Source organism: Tamandua tetradactyla, chromosome 12, assembly GCF_023851605.1.
Source record: "Tamandua tetradactyla isolate mTamTet1 chromosome 12, mTamTet1.pri, whole genome shotgun sequence".
NCBI lineage: Eukaryota > Metazoa > Chordata > Mammalia > Pilosa > Myrmecophagidae > Tamandua > Tamandua tetradactyla.
Genome location: NC_135338.1, coordinates 48,858,225 through 48,869,861, shown reverse-complemented (window position 1 = coordinate 48,869,861; position 11,637 = coordinate 48,858,225). Strand labels below are relative to the sequence as shown.

The following is an 11,637-nucleotide window of genomic DNA, read 5'->3' as shown; positions in this document are numbered from 1 at the left end:
AAAGGTCCATACACTGTGATTGGTTAATGTGTCTTTGAAGTCCCTTTTAATTAATCTATAGATTCTTCCCTCAACCCTCATTTCCCTTCTTTTTCATTACAAATTGCAGTCATTGAGGAAGAAGGCAGGTAATTTGTCCTGTAAAGTTTCCCACAGTCTGGATTTTGCTAATATATTCTAATGAACATGTTTCCCTGGCCCTTAGATTAAAAACAAACAACAACAAAAAAATAACAACAGGTAATTAGATCTAGAGATTCTACATCACATTCAGGTTTGATTTTCTTTATCAGGACTACTTCATGAGTATGTATATTTCCATTAGGACTGGCCCTGACTTTTAGGACTCTTGAATAGAAAACAATTCAGATAACTAAGGACTCCACTTAGGCATGGAGCATTTTTTAATTTTTTATTGTACAGAATAACATATATACAAAGCAAAGAAATAAACAGCAATAGTTTTCAAAGCAATCTTCAACAAGTAGTTACAAACAGATCCCAGAGTTTGTCATAGGCTACCATACAATCCACTCAAGATTTTTCCTTCTAGCTGCTCCAGAATACAGGAAGCTAGAAGGCTTAAATATTTTTTTATCATCACAATCGAATTTTTTCCTTCCTTTTTTGTGAAAAATAACATATATCCAAAAAAACAATATTTTTCAAAGCACAGCACCACAATCAGTTGTAGAACATATTTCAGAATAGACATTACGTGATGTGGTTACAATTCCACGTTTTTACTTCTAGCTATTCTAACATACTGAAGACTAAAACAGGTATCAATTTAATGATTCAGAATTCATATTCATTTGTTAAATCCTATCTTCACTGTATAACTCCACCATCACCTTTGATCTTTCCACCCATCTCTTTAGGGGTGTTTGGGTTATGGCTATTACTAGACAGTAAGTTTTTTTTGTTGTTTTTTTGCATGGGCAGGCACTGGGAATCGAACCCAGGTTTCCAGCATGGCAGGGCAAGAATTCTGCCACTGAGCCACCATCACACTGCCCTAGACAATGAGTTTTTGATATACAGATTTCAATGTAAGTGTCAGGTTTTTTAAAAGCATAATTCAATTACATAAGGTACATAAAAGATAACAATATAGAATTACACTTATAAGCCACACTAAAATATTTTGAGCCTTCCAATGAAATGTTTTATAACTGTCAATGTTTTAGAAAATTGACTCAAGGTTCCAAAACGACATATATAAACTCCTAAAGGCCTTAATATATGTGCTCATATGCTATACATATGGTTGGAAACTTAAAAAAAAAAACTAGAGATGATAAAATAAAGTTTGGTCACTATAATAAATTACTTCTTAAAAAGACCCTTGTATAATTAATAATACAGTAGAAAAAATCAAAGTGATAGTTTTCTCAAATTTTCTGTGCATACAAGTTTAGGAAACTACTTGAAATGACATTAGAAAAATACACTTTTACCTGGTTTGAGGTCGAATCCATTTCAAGGCATGTCGAGGTGGTACCGTAATGGTGGGATGGTAAAATGTACAGTCAGGTCTTGTACACTGAGTGTTAAATCTACAATGCTAAAGACAACATAGTTCAACACTACCTGCAAAGCTAATATAAGTGAACACACAACAATTTGCAATGACAGTAACCAGCCCACCAAAATCATTAATGGGACAAGAGAGATCTGTAATGTTCATTCTAATATCACTGAAGCCTTGAAAAATAAATGACCTCCCAACCCTGACACAAAATCCTAGTCAGAGTACCACAGCAAGTAAAATTTCAAAAGGAACCTTAGCATATAATACAACCTTTTCCTAATCAGTGTAGTAATTATCCTTGAATACTCTAACCAGCATCACTCACCCTCTCCACTGAATGCCCTATCCATATCCAGTTATACTGGGGGAAGTGAAGACCTTTCACATGGTCTCCATGCTACCATCTTGGAGCAGAGACTATTTACTTTAAACAGCTGGAGCTACATCAACCCAGTCTATATAGCATGCCAAGACATACTCATCAGCTTAAATAGTATTAAGTAGTATTGTTGGATTTGATCACTCTCAGTTATGGCATACACCCCCCTCAGGCTTAAGGGAAGAAAATGGAAATGTGACTACAAAGATGAGTCTCATTTTCCTGAGAGTTTTGGATATTAACATTTAGTAGTTTCAGATCGCTTGGCTTCTTCAGACCCCATGGCCTAAGAGATCACACTGGGGCTCAATGACAACTATGGAATAACCTAAATACCCAAAAGTTAACTTGGACAAAAAAGTCAAACTGGAAAAAAGCAAGACATTAAATTTTCTTGTGATCTTCTAGACCTCAGAAGTGAAAAGTTATCACCAAACTGATTTTGGGAAAATAAAAGTTCTTACTTTTGGATGATAGAAGGGACATTCCATTTTCTTACAAGCAGGGAAGTAACGGCAGAGTTGACTACTAGAAGGTGATGCTGGTGTTGTAACTGCTGACAGAAATAGGACAAACATTGGGCAAACCTGTTTGGCAAAATAATTTTTAACTGCAATCTACTGATGTTTTTAATGGGGGTGGGAACCACTTCAAAATTAAAAGCAGATTAAGGTTTAAATAATCCTTCATCAAGATAAAATATTTCAAAATACCACAGGATAGGCATATTTGCTCTTTAAAAACTTGTCACATTAAGTGATCCTATCAAAATGATTTCTAACACTATTCCTTTTTAAAAACAAAATGCAGTTAACAGTTAAAAAATGTGATTTTCTATTTTTTAACCCAAATGTAATGCACAGTCACTAACCTGGTTTTGGAGGCAGTAATGGGATTCTTCTACTCACATGAGTGAAGGGACAATCTGGCTTTGTACATTTTGCATCATATTTACAATTTGGATGAACAAACAAACATTTTTCAGCAAATTTACAATTGGGAAAGGCTCTGTAAAACAAACAAAAAAAGCAATATTATTCCTATCAATGTTCTCGCTGCATCTTAGTTTTCTGTAAAGGAACTCCTTACACGGTACCATCACTACTTGTTTTGAGAAATGAAGTAACAGGAAAAATAGAATATCCCATATTTAAGATATCAAAATAGTTCACAATGTCTTATTATTGCAGAGCCAGGGATAACACTCCACCAGGTTTTCAACCCAACCCTAGCCAACTAGAAATGGAAGAATTTTTTTGGTGATAATCAGTCACACTACTTAATCTCTAAGGTCTATGTAATATTTCAAGTAAACCCAATAAATATAGTAAGTACCACAATCTATATGTACTGTGCTATAAACTAGAGAGACTCATCCCATGGTCTCCCTATATGTACCTCCATATTATACCAACATCAAAATTTCCTTAAGGAAGTTAAAACACGGAGAGATTCCACCCACAGAACTAAAAAAGAAAGAAACAAATCTTCTAAAAAAGCCACCTCACAAAGTAAATTTCATTTAACCATCCCGCAAGAAAAATTTAATCCAAATACAAAATTTTCTCATTTATTGTACCTAGTTTTTTCTGAACTCCTCAAAATTTGTGTATATGTATATGAACAAAGGGCATACAAACTGAGACAGTTATCACATACCTATCTCCTTAAATGTACTGTATCCTCAAGGAAACCCAGAAATTTCAGTCTCTTTCAGGTCTTAGGCACCCAAAGAAGCCTCTTCCCACCCCACCCCACCCCACCCCACCCCACCCCCCAAAATTCAGGCAAACAGAAGCATGCTACTGTACAGAAGGCCATGATAAATCTCACTGTTTTTAATTATAAAACTCAAACCTATCCATAGAAAAGGAAAAACAACAACAACAAAATAAGTTATAAGATACAGAGATTAACGGAAAACCTGACTCAGTTTGATGACACTCACTTGCAAGGTGAAACAGGATGATGGTAAGCACACTCGTCACCATTTTTACAGGCAGGCCAGTATTTGCAGCGCTCCAAAAGTTTTTCTGGTTTTTGTGCCATACTCAATTCACTCATCTCAGCTACAAAGGAAAAGGAATTAAAAGTATCTCATTACTTATGATTAATTCAGTACATGGTGCCTTTAATTCCCCTCAAACCCATTTTGCAATTTTATGTTTATAGTCATACAAAATAAATGTGACCAAATAATGTGACTGACACTAGTAAAAGAACCCTATAAAAGATTATCAGGAAGTAGACTGCAGTTCTCATTGTGAAAAGTGAACTCAACAGGGATTGTTACTGGAGCCAATTTCTAAGAAAAAATTCTAATTCCTAGTATATTTTTCAGAATTGGAGTAAATGTAAAAAAAGAGGGAAAAGTGGCAAATATGGAGTCAATAAAATTAAATGGAAATTGAAAACAAATAAGGTGATAAGTAATGTGAATCAATACTACTATTCAAGCAAGATTACGAATAATTCAAATACAAAAATACCCCCATTCGCTGAGGTATATGCAATTGTTTAAGTCCAGGTAAAAGAAATAGATCTTCTAAAAGATTTCTTTCAGCCAATGTTTCAAAAGGAAGGAGATATTTTTGCCTAAAGTAGGTCACAAATGCTGTTACCTTACAGGCCCAGCAGATCCCCTAAACAGAGTGAATCATGCTGGGTGCAAGATGATCAAGTGCAGTAAATCTTAGTGTTGAACAAACAAAGGGTGAGACAGGGACTAGCACACGGGAGGTAAGCACATAACGGCATCAAGAGACAAATTACTGTTTCATGTCCAATTACAATGTCAGTTACTATGACAGAAATGCAGAACCTACATTGCCAGATGGTCTCCTATTTCAGGTAGCCAAAAATCCACCTTATGATTTAAGGTGATTTGTAAATATTAAATGCTGGCTGGCAAGTAACTTAAATTTAAAAGTGAATAAAACAAATGAAATTACATCTGCAGGCTGGATGTCAACTTCTGGCCTATCCATAAGATACCTACCCCCAAAAGTAACATCATGGGTGTTTCATACTGTGGTTCATGTTCATGATTATGAAATCAAATTACATTTCAAGCACATTCCTCTAGTCATTTGCCCAAGGTCAGAAACTTCAAACGTGGCTTGGTAATTTATTAGCTTAAGTTTTGGGCAAGTGTTATCTAATATATCTGAACTATAGTTTCCTCATCTATACATAGAGAAAATAACATCCTCCTTAGAGTTTGATGATTAATAGGAAAGAAGAATACAAAGCAGGCAACCAATCATAACCTAGTGGCGGCAGGAGTCGTAGTGTGAGTATTTACTGTTCCAGTGACCCAATTTCAGACTTCTTTAGAGGACAACTAGGCACAGCTCCAGTCACGCAGCCCAGAGAAGAACATCAAAGATCAATTATGACTGCTCGATATCTAAATTTCCCCTGCTACTTTTAAAATAGTAAAAGTCATTTACTTAGCTCTGTAAACTAAAAGTATTCTTAATTCCAAAGAAAACTTGATAGGGCTAGAAGGAAGAATTTCCCCCGACTTCTAAATATCTTTTACATCATGTCTGCAGAAAAAAATGTGTCATCGCCACCACCACCACCGGAATATACATTAGACTATGATTTATGCATGAAAGCCCAGTACAAATGAAAAGATTACCAGAATACCCAAGAGGAGCTTGGCTAGGAAAAATGAAATCGACAGCTGGATATTCATGAGCATTATTAAAGAAGTTACACACTTTACAAAGAAACTATGTTTCTGATGGAAATGTTAAGTCATATACACGAAGTTCACTGACTCTGGTTTTCTTGACTAGTATTTACTTCATAAGCTAAAATTTCTTCCTGCTTACTATCAAGAGGCAGATTCATTTATTGAAAGCTATAAAATTTGTGCTGCCATATAATAATGGCCAGTGGGGGTAGCTTAAAATAGATGCTGTTGCTGTTCAAAGCATCCTTGAAACAGCTGACAAAAAGCCACCAAAAAGCAATTTAGTTTGAAGCTCCCTGCTGGAAGGGAAACAGCAAAGGAGGCCAGAGCCTTTTTTTGACTGTTATTCAAGAGTCTTGCCAGCCTCACATATGTTCTAACTACTACAAAGCTTCATTCTTGAGCAGCAGTGAAACAATAGTCCCAAATCAAAGCAACAGGAAAGTTAGCTCACTCATTTATCACAGTTGTCTCCATAATACTCGGGGATTATTATCATTGTATAACCTAGGCAAGAATTTTTACTAACAAGTTATAGTGTCACCGTTACTATATACGTGCCGATAAAGTCTAAAATGGAAATTATATTTAAACAAAATTAGACCATAACATACCAAAAATATGAAGCTACCAAACTGAAAACCCAACAGCAGTAAAAATGAAGGATTTTTCTCCTATTTTAGATAAAATATAGAGGATCATGAAGTCTGTTTACAGCAGTTCTTACCACCTTTGTTTTTCTTCCTTTTGATATAAAAGCCAGGAGACTTCAGTGACAAATTCTCTTCTCCATTAAATCAAAGGGTCAGATTTTCAGTGTTATAATGCCCTCTAACAATCAAAACCATGATATTACGTGATTGACTCACAGCAGAAAGAGCGTTCAACCAAAGATAATAGCAACACCTGTGCACTCACTCATGACCTCTCCTAAAATTCTGTCATGTGATTAAAAAGATTATTTTCCTATCTACGTCCAGATGATTACTCTGGGAAGATTTTCAACATCCAGTAGAGTTGTTTCTTTGCAATTGTTCATTTTGAAATTTAGTAACTGTCTCCCTTGCCAAGGAAGAGGTGTTTCTAAAAAAGTGGTAAAAGGTGTGAGGAGCATGATGATTATTCTCTATCATGAAGGAAAATGATCAGTAGTACTGCAGCTACTACCAGTATCCAGTGAGAGAAGAAGCAGTGATAAACATTCATCTGCCTAAAAGTATGCTGCTATCTGAAGTAAGTTCATCTGAGTTCTGCTAAATATTATGATTCAAAATAAATGTAAGCATAAAGTCTTCTATGCTTCCAAGAAGTACCCTGATAGATTAGACAAGAAATTTTCTTCATAGAATTTCATTTAGATAGAAATAGCATCAAAAGCTAAATTTGTTTCTCTTAAGTTGAAGTTAATTATAAGAGAGACTTCTGTTAGCATCACAGGAAAGTGACAAAGTAGGGAAAAAAAGAAGATAAATAAGCTATCAAGAATGATTGGTGTTTTTGGATTCTGGCTGAACTCCAAAATTTAGTCCTCGAATAATACCCTACCTACTAAAACATACACAGCCTCAAATTTAACTGGAAAGAAGAAAAAAGGCCACTACTGGATATAAATAAAATGCAAAGCCTCCAACCAATATTCACTCAGGCAGAGAAACATGTCAAAGATTTCCTTCACAGTGACAGCACCCTGCAAAGGGAAAATCTGAGCTCTCAACACACCGTTTGAAAAGCTACCATTTGGGTCATCAAGCTGCCTGCTCATCAAGTGCAACTGCTGTGGGTGGAGGAGACCTTTGAGTCCCTTGTTTGAGGCTGCAGTTTGGTTTACGGGTTTCATTCCTTCAAAGCACATCTCCTCCTCTTGATCTGACATGTATCCTGGGGGGCTGGGGACACCATCCAGCGTCACTATAAACTTGGGACTTGCAGGTTTATCTGGTTGTACAAGATCTCTGCCAGACAGATAGAAAATACCATAGAATTAGGGAAATGAACATAGAAAGCTGAGCCTCCTAAAGTGTTCTTCCAGCAGAACTGTCAGTCCTTTACTGGATTTGCATTTGTCCAATTAAAAAAAAAAAAAGGCTTTTTAAGTCTTCCTGGCACAGCTTAACAGATCCCTGCTACCACACGGTAGACATGGCCAGGCACTACAGCTCCCTCACCAATGACCCTCCAGCCTGTGCTTCCTAAGGACAATCTCTCCTCAAGTCTGACCCCATCCGTCCATTTGATTCTCATAGGGTCACATGGAAATAACTGAAGATTAGCAGCTATGCTCAGAATATACAATGGCCAGCAGTTATATATTTGCACTAATTTTATCGTATGTATGTTCATGCTATTACAGAACATTTATTCCATTTTCTAAGAGAAGAATCAACCTCAACCCCATCTGCTAACTCTCCTAGGGGAGAGATTTCCTGATTTTTGTCACCTGATCTTTAAAATTTCATTGGATATGCATAAAGAAGAGTGTCTCATTAGCAGAGCTAAATCATATGCTGAGTTTTTATTTATAGGTTAATGGATTTTGAACAAGAAAGATGAACTGAATTTGGCTAACTATTCATGGCCTAGCTATTGAATCATAAAAGTAGTCTACATTATCACTGAAGCAGGGGATGGGGGCAAAGCTGGGAACTAAAGGTCAACCTGCACTATCTCATCAATACAAATTAGCTACACAAGAAAAAGAAACCATCTACCGTGTCTGCATAAGGTGTCCTGATAGTACCCGAAGGGTATCTGCAGTCTTCATCCCCGACTCTTGGTTTGGTGCCACTACTATTTCCTCAGACAGCTTTGGCTTCTTCAGAATAAATGATCTTGTGTCTGCATGGACCATGGATTCCATGTCATAGTAATCTGAGCCAAAAAAATTGGCCACAAATGTTTACTTTTGAATATACTTGCATTCCCAACATCACACAATGTGAGAAGAATGTCAATCTTTTATATACTTGTAATTATTTTCAAAGGAAAATCATAATTGTTTTCATTCAGGAAAAGGGCTAACAAACATCTTTCCAAGGAACTCAAGTACTCCTTTCCTCATAAGGCACATTACCAGGTTATTCTAATTAACATTCCCTACCTACAATACAAAAGGGTTCTTAGGTGAGGCATCTAATGGGATATTAACAATATACACTTACTGTAACTATGACAATCTTTTCTAAAAACATGGAGAATTTAAGAATACCGGTGCTCCCTAGAGTTATGATACACAAACCATTTAGCTACATTGTAAAAATCAGTTTTGTTCATTTTGCATAAAACCGCTTACAAAGAATATGATACTGATAAAATGAATTCAACTGGTAAAATCTCTACCTGGTTGTAGGTAGAGGATCACTTGGAAAGGGATTTTCAAGATGAATGGGCATTTAAAAAAAATTGGCAAGGAAAACATTGACATTCCATGCAAATAACCACAAGCTGACACCATCTATAATAGGTTTTCTAGGTTTGTTTACTTTATGAAATATGCCAAGGCCTACAGCCCAGGTTGGATATGGGTGGTTTAACTATATATGCTGTAACTGACAAAGTTAGTGATCTGCACTTCTTTAAAAGTTAACACAAAATCACGGAGGCCAAAATTCACAGAATATTAATTCACATTCATTTATTAAACAGTTTACTGGATACCTGACAGCACTGTGCTGGGTAAACAAAAAAGAAAAAATAGAAAAATAGACATATACACAATTTCCGAATAGCATGATCCAAAAGATGACTTAAAAGGGGGATATGAACAAGATGATGAAAGGGTACAAAGGAACCTATTCTGGCTGGGGAATTAAGGAAAAGCTTACTAAGGATGGAATATTTGAAGCAGGTATTAAAGGAATGAGCAGAAATAAACTAAGAGGGAAGAGAGAGGCTGGAGAGGAAGTAGCATATTTCAGGCAGAGAAAACTGCATGTAGAAAGCCAGGAGCTTTCACAAAGCACAAAGAATGTGAGTAATGGGATGTGGCTGGAAGGATAACGGTGGGGGGGGGGAGGGGGTAGAGGCTTGGCAGGTGAGGGCATGGAGGGCCAAGGTATATAATGAAAGATCTGTTATGTCTCAATGAGTTTGGATTTTGGTCAAAAGAAGTTTCTAAGTAGGGAAGTGGCATGATCAAATTAGTTTTTAGAAAAATGGATAGTGTTAATAATGAACTAGAACCCTAGATCTCAGTGATAAGGCTGTTGCCCAGAAGGAATGGTGTGGCTCTAAATGAAGCCATTCTCCACCATATGTCCCTATTCTAACACATCTGAGAGGGAGAGAAGACATGTTCCACACACCTCTCAGACCAGTAGTTTACAGCAGAGGTAGTTTTCAACCAACATCCCAGGGTTTCCTACCTTCCTTGGAAAGGGCAGCAGAGATGGCAAAGGGAGAGAGACATAGACAAAGTGGGAGCCAGAGGAGAAGGAATTTGAGAAACCAGTTAGCCAAAGACTCCATTAATCAAAATACAGGAAAGAAAAGAAAAAAAACATTTAAAAGGAGGAAGGATGAAAAAGTTCAAACTGAGATTTGTTTAGTTTGAAGGGCTCTCAGATGTTTAGAAGGAAGTTGAAAATTCAGATTTGACCCTCAGAAGTGGGAGAGAAATGAGAAGCAGAGTCAAAATGGAAGGTGAAATAAAAGTGCAAATATTTGGTGGTAGGTATTTAATGAATCCTCACATGTAATCTTAGAAGTATATCTGCCCTCCACACCCAACTCCCCCATGAGAGAGGACCAATCTGCAGCTCAAAGTTGTTAAATGATTCAGTGAGAGCCCACAGTTAGAAATGTAGAGCCCAGAATTTGTTGCTGGACTGCTTTTCACCACCCTGTGCTTTCTGAAGTGAGGTAATTCTACCAGTGTGCATCTTGGGATAATATGGAGATGAAAATAATGCTGAGGGCAGGACACAAGGTAAAGTTAACATTTTAAGAGTCAGTGGAGGAGGAGAGAAGCTGATAAAGGAGAATGAAAAGGAAGGAGTAGGAGAATAAAGAGAGAATGGAGTCCTGGAACTGTGACAATAATCAAAAACTGAAGAAAATATCGGAATTAAAGTGTCATATGTTACAGAGTTTAGGAAGGCGCACAATGAAAACAGACCTTGACATTCTACAGAAGCCACTAGTCCCTCTCCAGGTTCAGCATTAGCAGCCTGGATCAAGTGGAAGCAAGATAAATGGGAGAGGAAATGTGAGATATTCTAGGGAAAGACCAAAGACTGACCCCACGCATTTTACCACTAAAATGGCAAAGGTTTTTTTTGTTGGTACTTTGGATTTTTGTTTGTTTATTTTTTAAGGCATAACCCCACAAAGAAAGTAACTAGGAAAGGAAAGACAACCACATTTTGTAAGCAGAAATCAAATAAATAAATGAGCAGGAACTGACTTAGTAAATCTGCAAAAGTTGACTCAAAAAGAAAGCAACCCATTCTAGATCACAATATCCTCCAAAGAACTGTCAGTATAGGGGATCTTGGGAAGAGGTGAAGAAAAGAGGGCAAACAAGAGGACTAGTTGGAACATCTATTAAAAAGCAGCTAGTCCTTCCTAAACTCTAATTCTATTTGTTTTGTTTTTGACCCTTACACCTCACCTATTCCCTCATCTCTATACTGCAGGTATTTGGAATGACTAAAGATATTTTTCTGTTGATCACTGTTGGAGGCCTATGGATGAAGCATCATGGTCTCTGACACAAAGGTATTACATGATAAACAACCTAGAAATGTACTGTTAAAATTTTAAAAGTCAGGTTTCCTGATAAACTTTGCCCAAATTCATACAGTCTCCTTTGGGAAAAGGGTAAAGCCTTAGATTCTTGAGAGGGTTAAAAACAAGAGTGTGGGCCACGGTGGCTCAGCAGGCAGAGTGCTCGCCTGCCATGCCAGAGGACCCAGGTTCGCTTCCTGGTGCTTGCCCATGTTAAAAAAAAAAAAAAAAAGCAAGAGGGTGTCTGGACAGGGAGTCCAGAGACTATGAAAATGGGGGTAGGGGATGTTAAGTCAC

General features: G+C 36.9%; 1 protein-coding gene across 9 annotated transcripts in view; it reads right to left on the bottom strand.

Moving 5' to 3' along the window:
• The window catches only part of ZC3H14 (zinc finger CCCH-type containing 14), a 46,503-nt gene that overhangs the window by 2,910 nt on the left and 31,956 nt on the right, over nucleotides 1-11,637 (bottom strand). For 3 of the 9 annotated variants that reach the window (XM_077123282.1, XM_077123284.1, XM_077123285.1), the window contains 4 exons: nucleotides 3,862-3,982; nucleotides 2,785-2,921; nucleotides 2,378-2,466; nucleotides 1,461-1,567 (listed from right to left, as the gene is read on the bottom strand). In XM_077123282.1, the coding sequence (XP_076979397.1) occupies nucleotides 1,461-1,567; nucleotides 2,378-2,466; nucleotides 2,785-2,921; nucleotides 3,862-3,982 (454 nt within the window). Of the gene's footprint in view, nucleotides 1-1,460; nucleotides 1,568-2,377; nucleotides 2,470-2,784; nucleotides 2,922-3,861; nucleotides 3,983-7,335; nucleotides 7,569-8,324; nucleotides 8,485-11,637 lie in introns of all 9 variants that reach the window. The other 6 variants (XM_077123276.1, XM_077123279.1, XM_077123281.1 and 3 more) reach the window with 4 other exon arrangements.